The sequence below is a fragment of the Hyalella azteca genome, unplaced genomic scaffold, assembly GCF_000764305.2.
Source record: "Hyalella azteca isolate HAZT.00-mixed unplaced genomic scaffold, Hazt_2.0.2 contig11104, whole genome shotgun sequence".
In the NCBI taxonomy this organism is placed as follows: Eukaryota; Metazoa; Arthropoda; class Malacostraca; order Amphipoda; family Hyalellidae; genus Hyalella; species Hyalella azteca.
The window spans coordinates 738,677-751,251 of record NW_025941113.1 but is presented as its reverse complement, the minus strand read 5'-3'; the positions used below and the strand labels follow the sequence as shown (position 1 = coordinate 751,251).

Here is a 12,575-nt window from a genome sequence, read left to right as displayed (position 1 = left end):
TCTGGACTATAAACAGTTATTCGCAAAGAACTTGATAACGCAAACACTTAGCAAAACGTAAATCCGTACACTTCTTCCCAGTGAAACTGTCGACAGGCGGTACAGCCTACAGGTAACAGGCGGTAGAGAACACGGACCAATATCTGCCATTCTTAGCGAGAAACCCGCTATGGGCCCGTGACCCGCAGTGGGCTCGCTGCCCCATGTTACCCTATATGTGTCTGTGGGGGGCGCTAGAAATTCACTAGGGAGCCAAAGGGGGCGCTAGCCTGAAAAAGTTTGGGAACCACTGTTTTAACCCAAAACATCACTTCTTTAAACATGCCGTTAGCCTTACGGCTTGGGTCCGCAAACCACGCTAGACTGCACCGTACATGTGAACTGTTCCGCACGAGACGTCGAGACCGCCTGGCAGCCTCATCACCTACGAACTTCGCGAAACGTGAACCCAGCAGCACTGCAGCAGTGCAGCACTGTGACTGCTCCCCAGCATCTTCAGGTCTCGGACAAATTTACTGCCGGACCTGCGGCCGGAAAGGGTTTCTTAGTGTTTTTATGGGGTTTTCAAGTTTTTTTTGTGTTTTTAATGGAACCTGTAAGTAACTGAACGTGAACCTAACCTGCGAGGTTTCCGTTGATTGGCTAGTTTTTTCTATGTTTGGAGTCCGGCGGCCGCGCAGGCCGTAAATTTGTCCGAGACGTGCATCTTCTTCGGTCTTCCTCCCCGATTAGTCTCTCCCCCATGCCACCAAGGCTGGCTCTGGCTGAAAAACTTTTCTCGCTGAATGATCATTTGAACTTGTGTGCATGATGCTTGTAATTTGCTTTTCAATTTTGTCTAATTTTCCAACCACACGAAGAACATAAGTCTTTGATGATAAGTTCTTAACTTCTTGCATGACGAGGCTGTTACAGTGTTAGTGTTTTAGAAGTAGCGACTAGCGAGTACCGTAAATAATTCAATCCTAGACGCTTCAAAGTCAAACTGCCAACAATGACATAGAGTAGACGCTTGGAACTTGGAAGAATGCACTTGTTTAAACAAAAAAAAAAAAAAGGGGAGCAAGGGCTTTTTAAACAGTCCAATTTACTAGCTAGTCTCTACCCTACAGTCTACGGTACACCTGTTCTTTACGAGGTTAATTATTAGTGATTTAGTAAATTTGTGCCACAGTGCCAGTACCAAGTTCAACTTTTCACCCTCAGCTCAGTCAGCTGTTGGCGATTGTTGCTTATACTTATAACTTAGCCTATACTATAGTGATGACTTTGAGGCTCCAGACTGTTATTTTTTCAATTGGTTTGTTGTGCATTTTATATTGTTTGTATCATGTTCCAATTCCATAACTGATACGGACCAATAACCAACAAAACAACATTAAAATTGAAAGTATTCTCACTCCCGGGCTCCCCTCAGTCCCCTGGGCCTGGCCTTTACCATCCCCTGTTTCTTTTATATTTCCATTAACTTTTTACTTGCATCTAAAACTTACACAAACCATCTCTGCACTCTAAAATCTAAATCTTGTCTCAATACCTTGAATCCTGTACCTGTCAGTCTGTCTCCTCTTTTTTCCCCCCTCGTTATGCCAAAAATTAATATTAAAATGAATGCGTGACATGTGCCATGTGGCAAGGTGGCAGCTAGCTGATACAAAGGCCTGTTGTCTGTCACCACACTCCAAATGCAACCATTATTCATTTTTATATACAATGAATTAGCTATATTATAATGTGTCAATAAATTAAACAAGAGATTTTCTAAACAGGTGTGATCATCTGACAGATGTCAGACTGACCCTTTCTTTCACAAATTCACACAATCACACGTCAGACAGATGATCACAGATCAATGGTGTAAAATTACCAGTTACCAGTATGTAGTACTGTAGTAGTAGTGTATCCAATATCATGAAAGTGGCTGTTCTTCTTTTCCTGCAAGTTTAACTCTATACAGGTACAGCCCAATGAGCCTGTTGCCACATTTACGCCATCCTTTAAAAACATTATTTTCAATACGGTAGTTTCTTTTTATTAAGCCTTTAAGGTGACTGAGTAGGTTAAAGCTGAGGTGGAAAATTGGGCAGAAGCCACCCATGAATTGGACAAAACAGCAGTGAATCTGGCCAGTTTAACTTGCTCCTGTAGCCTTTTCCTAATTTATTCAGTGAAAAGACTTTACAGTAAGAAAAACAATTATTGTTTGTCCAACAAATTGTCCATGAAATGATTGTTTTTGATGTCAGAGTAGCAAGTTGAGACTTCTAGATTGAGAAAAAGAACATGTTTTGACCTATTTAAAACATCTAGCAACAATTCCTGATAACAACATTGCCTACTATGAGAGAGCATGTTTGAAAGGTGGTTGTATGGTACACCTAGGACAGGTGGCCATAGAGGGCTAATGAATAGCAGTTTGGTTCCATTTGCTGATCTGCAGGGTGTAATTCTTGGAATGATAGTTCATGTATTTAAGATCAATCTAGCGTGGTAACTTGCTCAGTTCCAAAAAATCACCTGAATTATATAAGAAAATTCTAGTTTTAGGGTTTTTGATCATGATGTAATTTGATATGTATACCCATTCATACATTAGCACTCCTGAGTCTTGAACAGGAATTGAATATATTGCATTTTAAGCCCAAACCAGAGCTTCTGCACCATTTTTAAAGTCACAAGTTTGTTACTAGATGAATTTTATACCTCCTTTTTTATATACCTCCAATTGTGCTAATAGATTTGCACAATCCAATAGATTTGCACAATTTGGCTGCAAGATACTAAATGTATTGAAATTTTGTCATTTTGGTTCATAATATTGCTTTAAGAACTAAATAAGTAGAAAAATTCCAATTTACTTCTTGAAGTTGACATTGAACTCATTTTCAAGGTCAATTCGCATAAACTTGTGTAGGTATTTTATTTTGAAATCTTTTGGCTTGGAATATTGTGTACATGATTTTTGATTTGTCTGAGGAATATTTTAATCCAAAACATGCATAGCTTGTCATGATAATTTTTTTTACATGATAATTTCTTTTGCCATGTGCTTTTTAGATCCTAAGCATAGTTCTACTATCAATGGCTTTGGCTTCTGAAGAATATAGACTACATTGCACACTACGGGGTCATCAGTCAGATGTGAGATCTGTTGCTACCACTGCTGCAGGGAAGATCCTCACTGCTTCTAGAGACAAATCTGCAAGACTGTGGCTGCCTCAGAGTGGGTAAGATTGAGTCCAGGAAGATTTATTGTGCAAGATAATGACATGTGTTTATACTTTATACACCTTGTTTCCTATTTTCATTTTGCCATTCTATGTTTAGTATAACTGAAACTAATGATGATGTTTTCCACCAATAACTAATATTCATTATACTTCATACTTCTTTCAAATGATCTTTTCTATACTCTGATTATTTTAAAGATGAAATTATTTCTAGGTGCACGTAGTTTATTTGTTAATGAATTTAAATCTTGCAGGGGATATGTAAGTGAGACAGAGTACACTGGCCACACTGGCTATGTAACTAGCATTTGCTCGCTACATCCAAGTGATCAGTGGCCAGATGGGCTCACATTCACAGGGTCACGAGACAGCACAATATTAGTCTACAACCCTTCCTGTGTTTCGGCACTTCAGCAACTCAAAGGACATACAGATACAGGTAATTTACCTAGTTTTCAATTTGGTTTGGTCACAAGTTTGTATGAAATTATTTGCACATGTCTGATTTTTATCAGTAAAATTCTTTAATAAATTTCAGTTCAGTAGTTTTTTGAATAGATGAAGTTCAGGCCCCTGCTGGTTATCCTTTAGGTATATACTTTATGAATATGATTAAAATTATTGCAATTGAAATAGGCTTTGATTTCTGCATTATTGAATTCATTTTTTAGCTCTTTATATACGGTATGTAGCCTGATTCATGTATATATGTTAGGTTTCAATTTGAATTTAACATTCCATTATATTACTGACAACCTTTATTAAAATGTCGTTGTAAAATTTACATTCCAGCTGTGCTGAACATGTAATGAACTCCTGAAATTTTGTGCACTTTAGCCTTAATTTGCCCGCTACTTCAATTTTTCTGATATATCACTAATTCTATTCAATGTATTTCAGTTTCATGCCTGGTCAGCAGTGGAGGCTTGCTGGTGTCAGGGTCATGGGACCATACGGCTAGGTTGTGGAGCACAACAGCAGCTGATGCTTTCCCTTGCATTGCTGAGCTGAAGGCTCATGCAGGGCCCTTGTGGGCTGTGGCTTTGCTACCTGAAGGAGGTGGTCTACTCACTGCAGCTGCTGATAAACTCGTTTATCTCTGGCACCAAAACAAGGTCAATATTAAAAACAGTTTGAGTGATTTCTTGGAACGTGAATCCTTTCAATTTTGTCAAAATTCATAGTAACTTTTTTATCTCCGCTGTTTATAGAAGTTCATGCTAAAGTTTAAACTGAGTTAATGCTCCTTTAATGTCAATGTTGGTCATACATATACTTATGTTCATTATGCTGTACAACAAATTAAATCTAATATTTGTTTGGATCAAAAAAGTTTTTTCTGGAAAGAAATTTTAGTTCATTAGGATATTGTACGTTGCAGTAAAAGAATGATGAAAGTTGATCACTTGAATGCCTTGAAGGAATTTCATTAGATTTTGAAATTAGTTAGTAGCATAGTTGACAAGTATGAGAGGTGAGTTCAAACTAAACTGAATGAAAAAACAACTATTTGCTTATTAGGCTTATTGGGCTTATGGGCTTGTTTTATAGCTATTGCACTATTTGGGTCTAATTAGCTCTAGATATCGACTTAGATAGCGTTCTAATTACTGATGCTGATGCCATTTTATAACAAACTAGAGAACTTTTCTAGTTGTGAGAGATTTGAAGAGGACTTTTTTCTATCCTTCCCACAAAATTGCCTTCAAAGTTGAACTTTTTTTGTGCACAAATTACACATATTATTCTTCTCAGCATCTGTCTTGACATTAAGAAAACACTCGGAGAAAAGCGGCTGTTCTAAATGTCTTCTGAGGTTGCATTTCATTTTCTGAGGTTAATATTAATATCACTGGAACTTTGTCTAAATATGTTGCCAAATCATTGGCATTTATCTGCATATCTGAGATCGTGTCACATGTATCTATGTCCAGGTTGCTGGTAAGTTCAGTGGTCACACTGACTGCGTTCGTGACCTCGCAGTAATCAATGCTTCTAGCTTCCTCTCCTGCTCCAATGATGCATCCATCAGGCGCTGGAACATTGAAACTAGCCAATGCATTGACATCTTCTATGGCCATACAAACTTTGTTTATTCGTGAGTCTGTTTGTTTAGAATGCATGAAAGTCTTTTATATGAAAAAAATTATTTTCCATCTTTTTTGTATTGTGGTGAATATATCGACTTTTCAACCACAGCCCATTAAAAATCGCGTTATATAGCTCACTATTTCTTGACCAGCCTTCTTTTTTACTACATAACAACCCCGTCCATTTGTGAATTAGAAAATGTTGAATTACAGAGAATTAAAATTTCGTTTATTGTAGCAACATTTGATTGCTGTATATCGAAATTTTGATGGCTGTAGCATCATTGTTCATATGGATTGTAAGGAATGTTGTTTTGAATATCAGCACCATCTAAGAATTGTTCACCTACTGACGACAGCTTGAGTTTGATCAGCGACACAAGCGGGTCTTTCCGAGGCTTCGTGAGCGGCTCCGAGGACCGGACGCTGCGGGTGTGGAGCGCCAGCGGTAACTGCAGACAAACTGTGCACCTGCCTTGCCAGAGCGCCTGGAGCGTCGCCGTGCTACCCAACACAGACGTCGTTGTCGGATGCAGGTTTGGGGTGAAGTCTTTGCACAGGCGTGAACATGAGAACTATTGCAGATTACAGCTACCGTACTAGAAATGTAATTTGATTTTAGGGGATGCTTGATGTTGAGTGCTGTGAATACAATTTGTGGCGGGAATTTGAATTAATAATAAAGTGTTTTGGATAGGTTTAAATGTATTATTTTTTGGAATAATATATATATAATACCTATATATGTGGAGAAGAAATCAAGAATTAAGAATTACATAATAACTGCATTATTTTGAACGTGTGTAATTGACAAGAGTGCCACTGCGCACTCTTGTCAATTACATAATAACTGCACACATTCATAATAAGAAATCAAGAATGATGTTATTAAATGAATGTGATTACTGCGAGGTCACGAACGCAGTCAGTGTGACCACAGAATTTACCAGCAACCTGGATATAGATACATGTGACACGATCACAGATATGCAGATAAATGCCAATGATTTAGCAACATATTTAGACAAAGTTCCAGTGATATTAATATTAACCTTAGAAAATGAATCTTACGATGCAATGCAACCTCAGAAGACATTTAGAACAGCCGCTTTTCTCCTAGTGTTTTCTTAATGTCAATATATTCATTATATATAAAATATATAATGAATATATTATTAAGACTTTCCCTCCCTTGGAGTTCAAATTTAGTCTCATGGTACCGTGAAATAATTATTGTTATTTGTTATTGTGAATAATTTGGTCATTTGACCCAGCGACGGCACATGTCGCATCTTCACGGCGTCTTGCGAGAGAGCAGCAGCAGCAGAGGAGCTACAGGCGTATGCTGACGAAGTCGCTGCCGCCGTCAGACCTGCTGCTGCTGAGCTCGGAGATATCCAGAAGGATAAACTTCCCGACAAGTAATGATTTGAATTATATCATATATCTCTTAAATCACCACCATCTTCGTGCTAGTATTGCAGATAAATTTTAGTTGAATATTTCGTTAACTATTAGGAATCCGAAACTTCTGCCGCCCTGTGCAATGAAAAATGAATGTGAAAAACATATTTCATCAATTCTCCAGGAGGTGTGTCGAGCATTTACAGGTCAAATAATGTCAAGAATAGCTACATTGAAGGCAGTACCTTGCCAAAGATATATACGCATCATTCAACTGTTAGAGAAATATTGTTTCTGAAATACCTGAAAGAAGACTTCCTTTTCTCCACTTTAATATTAACATGCGATTAACAATCTGCATGTAAAATTTTTAATATAATGATGATGGGTTCAATCAGAATAAGTTCGGGTATTTTACAATTATATGTATTTCTTTTTGCTTTAGATCGACGTTGTTCCATAGGAGTGCAATAGACACGGTTGATATTGTGATTCAATGAAATTTCAATTTTATATTCACATGATATTGATGCACATGATATATTTTTTTTTGTATTAGATCGGCGTTGTTACGTCCAGGACAGAAAGACGGTCACACGATCATGGTGCGGGAGGAGGGCAAGGTGATGTGCTACAGCTGGAGTGTGCTGAAGGGGACCTGGGAGGCTGTAGGCGAGGTCGTGGGAGGCACTGGCGGCTCCTCTGCCACTTCAGGCAAGGTACTCCACCAAGGCAAGGAATACGACTATGTCTTCAGTGTGGAGCTCGACGAAGGTGAGTTAATTGCAAATGATCGTGATCCATTATCAGTGAAAAATATAGTTTTAATAAGATTTAGCTCAATTATCCAAGTTTTGAGGAGTAATATGTCTGATAGATTCATGAATATTTGAGCATTTTCTTTTCAACCGCGGAATCATATAAATTAGTTATGCAAAACTAAAAATATCTCCCATGTTTCTTAGAATAAAAGAATAAAGAAAATAATGTGAATAATAAAGATATGCAATCTGTTGATGGTCATATATATCCTTGAATTTTAAATTCTTTTCACTTGATTCACACAGAACCACATAAATTTGATAGAATACACTTTCATTTGGTGCATTTATTGTTGGTCAGGAGGCTCCCTGAAACTGCCTTACAACAACTCCGAGGACCCATACATGGTGGCGCAGAAATTCATCGACACACACCAGCTGCCGCAGGACCACCTGGATCAGGTGGCGCAGTTCATCATCACGAACAGCAAGTCTGCTCCATCTGCAGCACCTGCGTCGTCTTTTGACCCGTTCACGGGAGGCAATAGGTGTTTAGCTTTGGATTTATGATAATAATGGCTATCTGCTCTCAGCCTGTTGATAATAATGCAATCCTTATGCTTTATAATCTTTTCATTGAGATCAAACTGTTTTCGCGTCTGAATTCGTTATGTTTGTTCTTTCAGGCAGAGTCTAAGTTATTAGCTAAGTATTATTTTGTGTATAAGGTTAAATTTGAGCAGGTATATTCCGGGGAGTGGGACGAGCAACGGCACCAGCAACAGCCCCAGTGGGGGTGACCCTTACACCTCAGTCTCCTCCTATAGCGGGGCTGGGCGCCCCCACGCTTCATCTCACTATCCTCAGCAGAAGCCACTGCTGTTCGAGGCCTGCAACGAGCAGGGCATCACGGCCAAGTTCAAGGAAACCAACAAACTTGTTGCAGAACAGGTTGATTAGCAGTTAAATTTGTTGACTTTAACTCCAGACGGTATCGATTTGACTGTATTTTACTGTGGAAGGACAAGGTTTTCAAAAAACAATGTAGGACCTGATAGCACATTTCATTAACTACTCTTCATTTAGCCAACACATTTCTTTGAGACAGTCTTGTGATCCTAATTTTGAGTGACTCTAACTGGTTCAACGTATTTGTTTTCAATTTCTTAATTATTTTCTTAGTTTCTCATCTAGTTCATGGATTTATAAATTATGTTTTCAAACAAAGGCTGCTGATGGCATCATGGCAGTGCTGCTGTTACTTGCCACTAACCTTCTTGTCGCGAGACTTATCACGTTGATGTCTTCTTGTGTTCGCAGGTAAGATTATCAGAAAGTGAAGTTGATGATCTCCTTAAAGGCGTTTTTGGATCAGAAAACGCAACGATTGTTAAGACTGAGAGCTTGGGGCCGTTAGAGAAAGCCTTGCAGTGGAGCAACGCTGAGGTGTGGCCGTCCTTAGACCTGTTGCGGCTGAGCCTTCGCTCCCGTGAGCTCCAGGAGCGCTGGATAGCCGGCAATAAAGGCTCTGGCATCGTCAACCTGCTGCTGATGCTGTTGAAGCCTCCCTCTCCAGCCAACACGCAGCTCCTGGCTCTCAGGTACTACCAAACCTGTGACATCAACTTGAGAAAGGTTACTCGCGCCGGACAAATACGGCATTACTTGAAAGGCTTTTTATATTATTGAATGAACATATCAATTTTTGGTCATTAATGCATGGAACTTAAGTATCGCCATTGCTATCAAAGAGAACTTAACCCATTAATGACGAGAATTATTTACTGAATTTTTTGGGGGTTCCTTGTGAGAATATTATCAATTGTGATGGTAATAAACAAAAAATATGTCCATATTTTTATTTTTCGTTGTATGTGAAAAAATATAGCTTGGTTCCATATGGAACCGCTCGGCATTAACATAACGTTTCTTCAAACAATACTTTTTCCGATAGTAAATCAAGCAAGGTTATTCATAATGGATAATAGGTAATATACGTATTCATAATGGACAATACTGATGATGAACCAAACGTGGCAGAGTACAATTTAAATTTTAGCATAGAATGCTTCTATTCATTCAAAATGAATAGGAAGGTTGCCCATTTTATGAATGTTTGTGGGTGCGTTGTCAACATTGTTTACGAAGCACTGCATTTGCAGTGCTTCTGATGTCTCTTTGTTAGCCAATGTTGTCGATTGTTGTATTGCACTTCGTCAAGGATCGAAGTAGAAGGGTGCATTATAGACCCTGATTGTTTTATTTAGGGTCTCCTGCATTATTGCATTTCCTAACCGATCTTTTTGAAAATTTATTGCAATAGCCATTCTTTTTTTCAAAAGTTTTTTGAGAAGCCAAATGAAACCAGAATAGATATCTTATATAATATGTTGGCTTGGGACCAATAGTATCATGTTTATGGGACCAATCCATGTTCCAGCCCATGAATAAGTTTCTTTTTCTATTAGATTCGCCGATTAGCTTCTATTGCAGAAAAATATCATCTGATTTATCTGCAGCCCAAAGTTTATAACTAAATCTCATGGGCTAGCCACGTATATGTCTTATTATGATGTGGCCATGTCGACCACAGTTGACTTTCTTCTCTGTCGATAGTCATTGTTATCACATACGGTGATTACTGTTGCTACAATGACTATTCTCGATAGGCGAGCAGCAGAATTGCTAGTGGCTGCGTCATCTGAGTTATCTGAATCTCAGTATGTTTCGTTTGTTGCTGCTTCTGTGAAAGGTTCAGTAGCAAATATTTGATCTTCGTGTTATTCTTCTCTCGAAATCTCAATTCTTTCATGTGATGATCTGCCAAAAAAAAAATTAGAAAAAAAGTGACTTGGGATGAACAATCGTATAGTGTTCAACGTACCTACTTCCAAATATTTCAAATTTCGGGATATATATTCCTAACAGCTCTAAAGATAATGGTTCACTAATAAATAACAGAAAAACTTATATCTAAGATCTAAATAAATAATTTCTAAGTACAAACAAGTTTTTGAAATACAATGCGTAACTATATCACATAGTAATCTACTAGGAAAATGAGATGACCGAAATGCTTACACTACTGCCGAGCGGTTCCATTTGGAACCAGACAAAATATTTCATGATCTAAAAGACTTTAGAAACATTATATCACGTAATGCCATATACAGGATTAAAAGTACTCTCTTTATCGATAAAATTCTGCATCTAACTTATAAATAATATATTCTTAGAACGAACTGCTTACCATTCTCTGCAATGATGTCAAGCCCTTCTGTCTGACACCCGGTACTTACAATATTTTAATGTTAACTGAGCAGAGAGTAGTCGGCGCAGCAGAACCAAACTTTGCCAGAACATGGACAAGATGTGTATCAAACCTACGCATCCACTAGTATATTGATTTGACCATACAATTTTATTATGAATCCATTTTTTTCTGCTGGTTCCAAATGGAACCGCTCGGCATTAATGGGTTAAGATGGTACTTTCATATGTCGTTGACGTTTAACGATATTGTAGCCTTTATTTTATACATATTGTGTTTTTGTACCGTACGAAAATAAAATGTTTATTAATGTTACAGATAGCTAACATTATCCAAATGTTAACTATCTCCCTATCAGGTGCTTGGCCAATCTTGCCGCTCATGAACCAGGCAGTCAACAACTGTCAAATTCCGCGGATGTGATCGTGTCAACTGTCACCGAGTTGGCTTCTTTTCCCAACAAAAATCTCGAGATCGCCGCTGCAACTTTACTACTTAACATTGCCGTCATACTCACTTTAAAAACTAATGGTAAGGCAGTGAGGTTTTTCTACAAAATATCATCGTGTATAACTGTATATGATTAATTTAACGAATTACTTTAGGTTGTTTTTTATTTCGATTGTTTTATTTTGTGTATAATCTATTCTGCTGTAATAATTAAAAATATTGACAAATTCAATGTTGTCTAACTGTCCATCTTTCGTTCAGGTTTTTCTTTTATTTTTTGATCAGAATTGACAGTATATTAATCATTTTGAAATTAGGAGTTTCCTATTTACAAATATATATCTACATATCACTTGGTCTCGTCGTGATACAAATGCTCTATTTCAGTTTCTGAATGAATTATGTCATAGGTACGTAGTTACTGAAGTAACTTCAATGACCCACCAACTCACAAGAGCTTCTTTTACTTTGGACCTTGCGTGATTTAACATTCTGTATATTCAGTGTAACTCACGTTAGCAGGCCTTTGGATTCAAATTCCTTCCGAAATAATTCAAGCATAGGCTATACTCTATCTAAATTATTATATAGGCTGCACCAAATAGCTAGATAAAGATTTGATGTTGAGTTCGGATAAACATTTTACTTATTGTCATTGTGCAGATTTATCCGAGCTGTGCCAAGTGCTGAGCGGCTTGTGCACGCTGCTGCTCACTTGTCGTGATGAGGAGGCGCAGTACAGAGCACTGGTAGGTGCAGGCACTGTGCTCGCCAGGGGCAGCCCCGAGTGCTCCCAGTTCGCCAACTCTTTGGACCTGAGACCGCTGCTGGACACCCTCAGCACCTCCGCTACTCCTAAAGTCAAAGAGTGTGCCTTGCATTTGACCTCAGCTCTCCCTGCATGAGTTGTGTCAACTTGAACACTGCTTCATAGAACATCCAGTTTAGATCCTTCTTATCGGTGATACGGCGTCGTTTTTTGGGGGGAGTGTGTTTTTTTTTGCCTCTGTATTTAAAGCCTCACAATTTGCACTTTCCTTTGGATTAAACTACTCACGTGTGATCATGGTCACTAGCATCAATGTCATGGTAAATTTACTAGTTTTTCTTCTTACCTGTTAATTATTGGCAAGTAGCAGCATACTCACTGATACCCAGTGAACTAACTCGCAGTGGAAGTGAATATACCCAGTTGATATTTTAAACTTAGATTGTTTCAATTTGTTCGGAAGTGGATTGTTCACTGTCAACTGTAGGAGTCTCGTGGCGTTCCTTCAAGTTACATTAATGATCCTGTGTTGATTGATAACGCAATTCCAATATACGTTTTCAAGTGAAATTCTTTCGATTACCCATTCATATTCGAGGT

General features: G+C 38.2%; 1 protein-coding gene across 1 annotated transcript; it reads left to right on the top strand.

Annotated features, from left to right (window-relative positions):
- The first annotated feature begins 3,003 nt into the window (after positions 1-3,003).
- Positions 3,004-12,545, top strand: LOC108674548 (phospholipase A-2-activating protein). Its single transcript, XM_018162509.2, has 12 exons — positions 3,004-3,227; positions 3,485-3,669; positions 4,131-4,345; positions 5,165-5,328; positions 5,680-5,856; positions 6,595-6,741; positions 7,284-7,498; positions 7,847-8,033; positions 8,229-8,436; positions 8,806-9,086; positions 11,115-11,287; positions 11,870-12,545. The coding sequence occupies exons 1-12, from the start codon at positions 3,082-3,084 to the stop codon at positions 12,109-12,111; spliced, it is 2,340 nt and encodes a 779-aa protein (XP_018017998.1). The 5' UTR covers positions 3,004-3,081; the 3' UTR covers positions 12,112-12,545.
- The last annotated feature ends 30 nt before the right edge of the window (positions 12,546-12,575 follow it).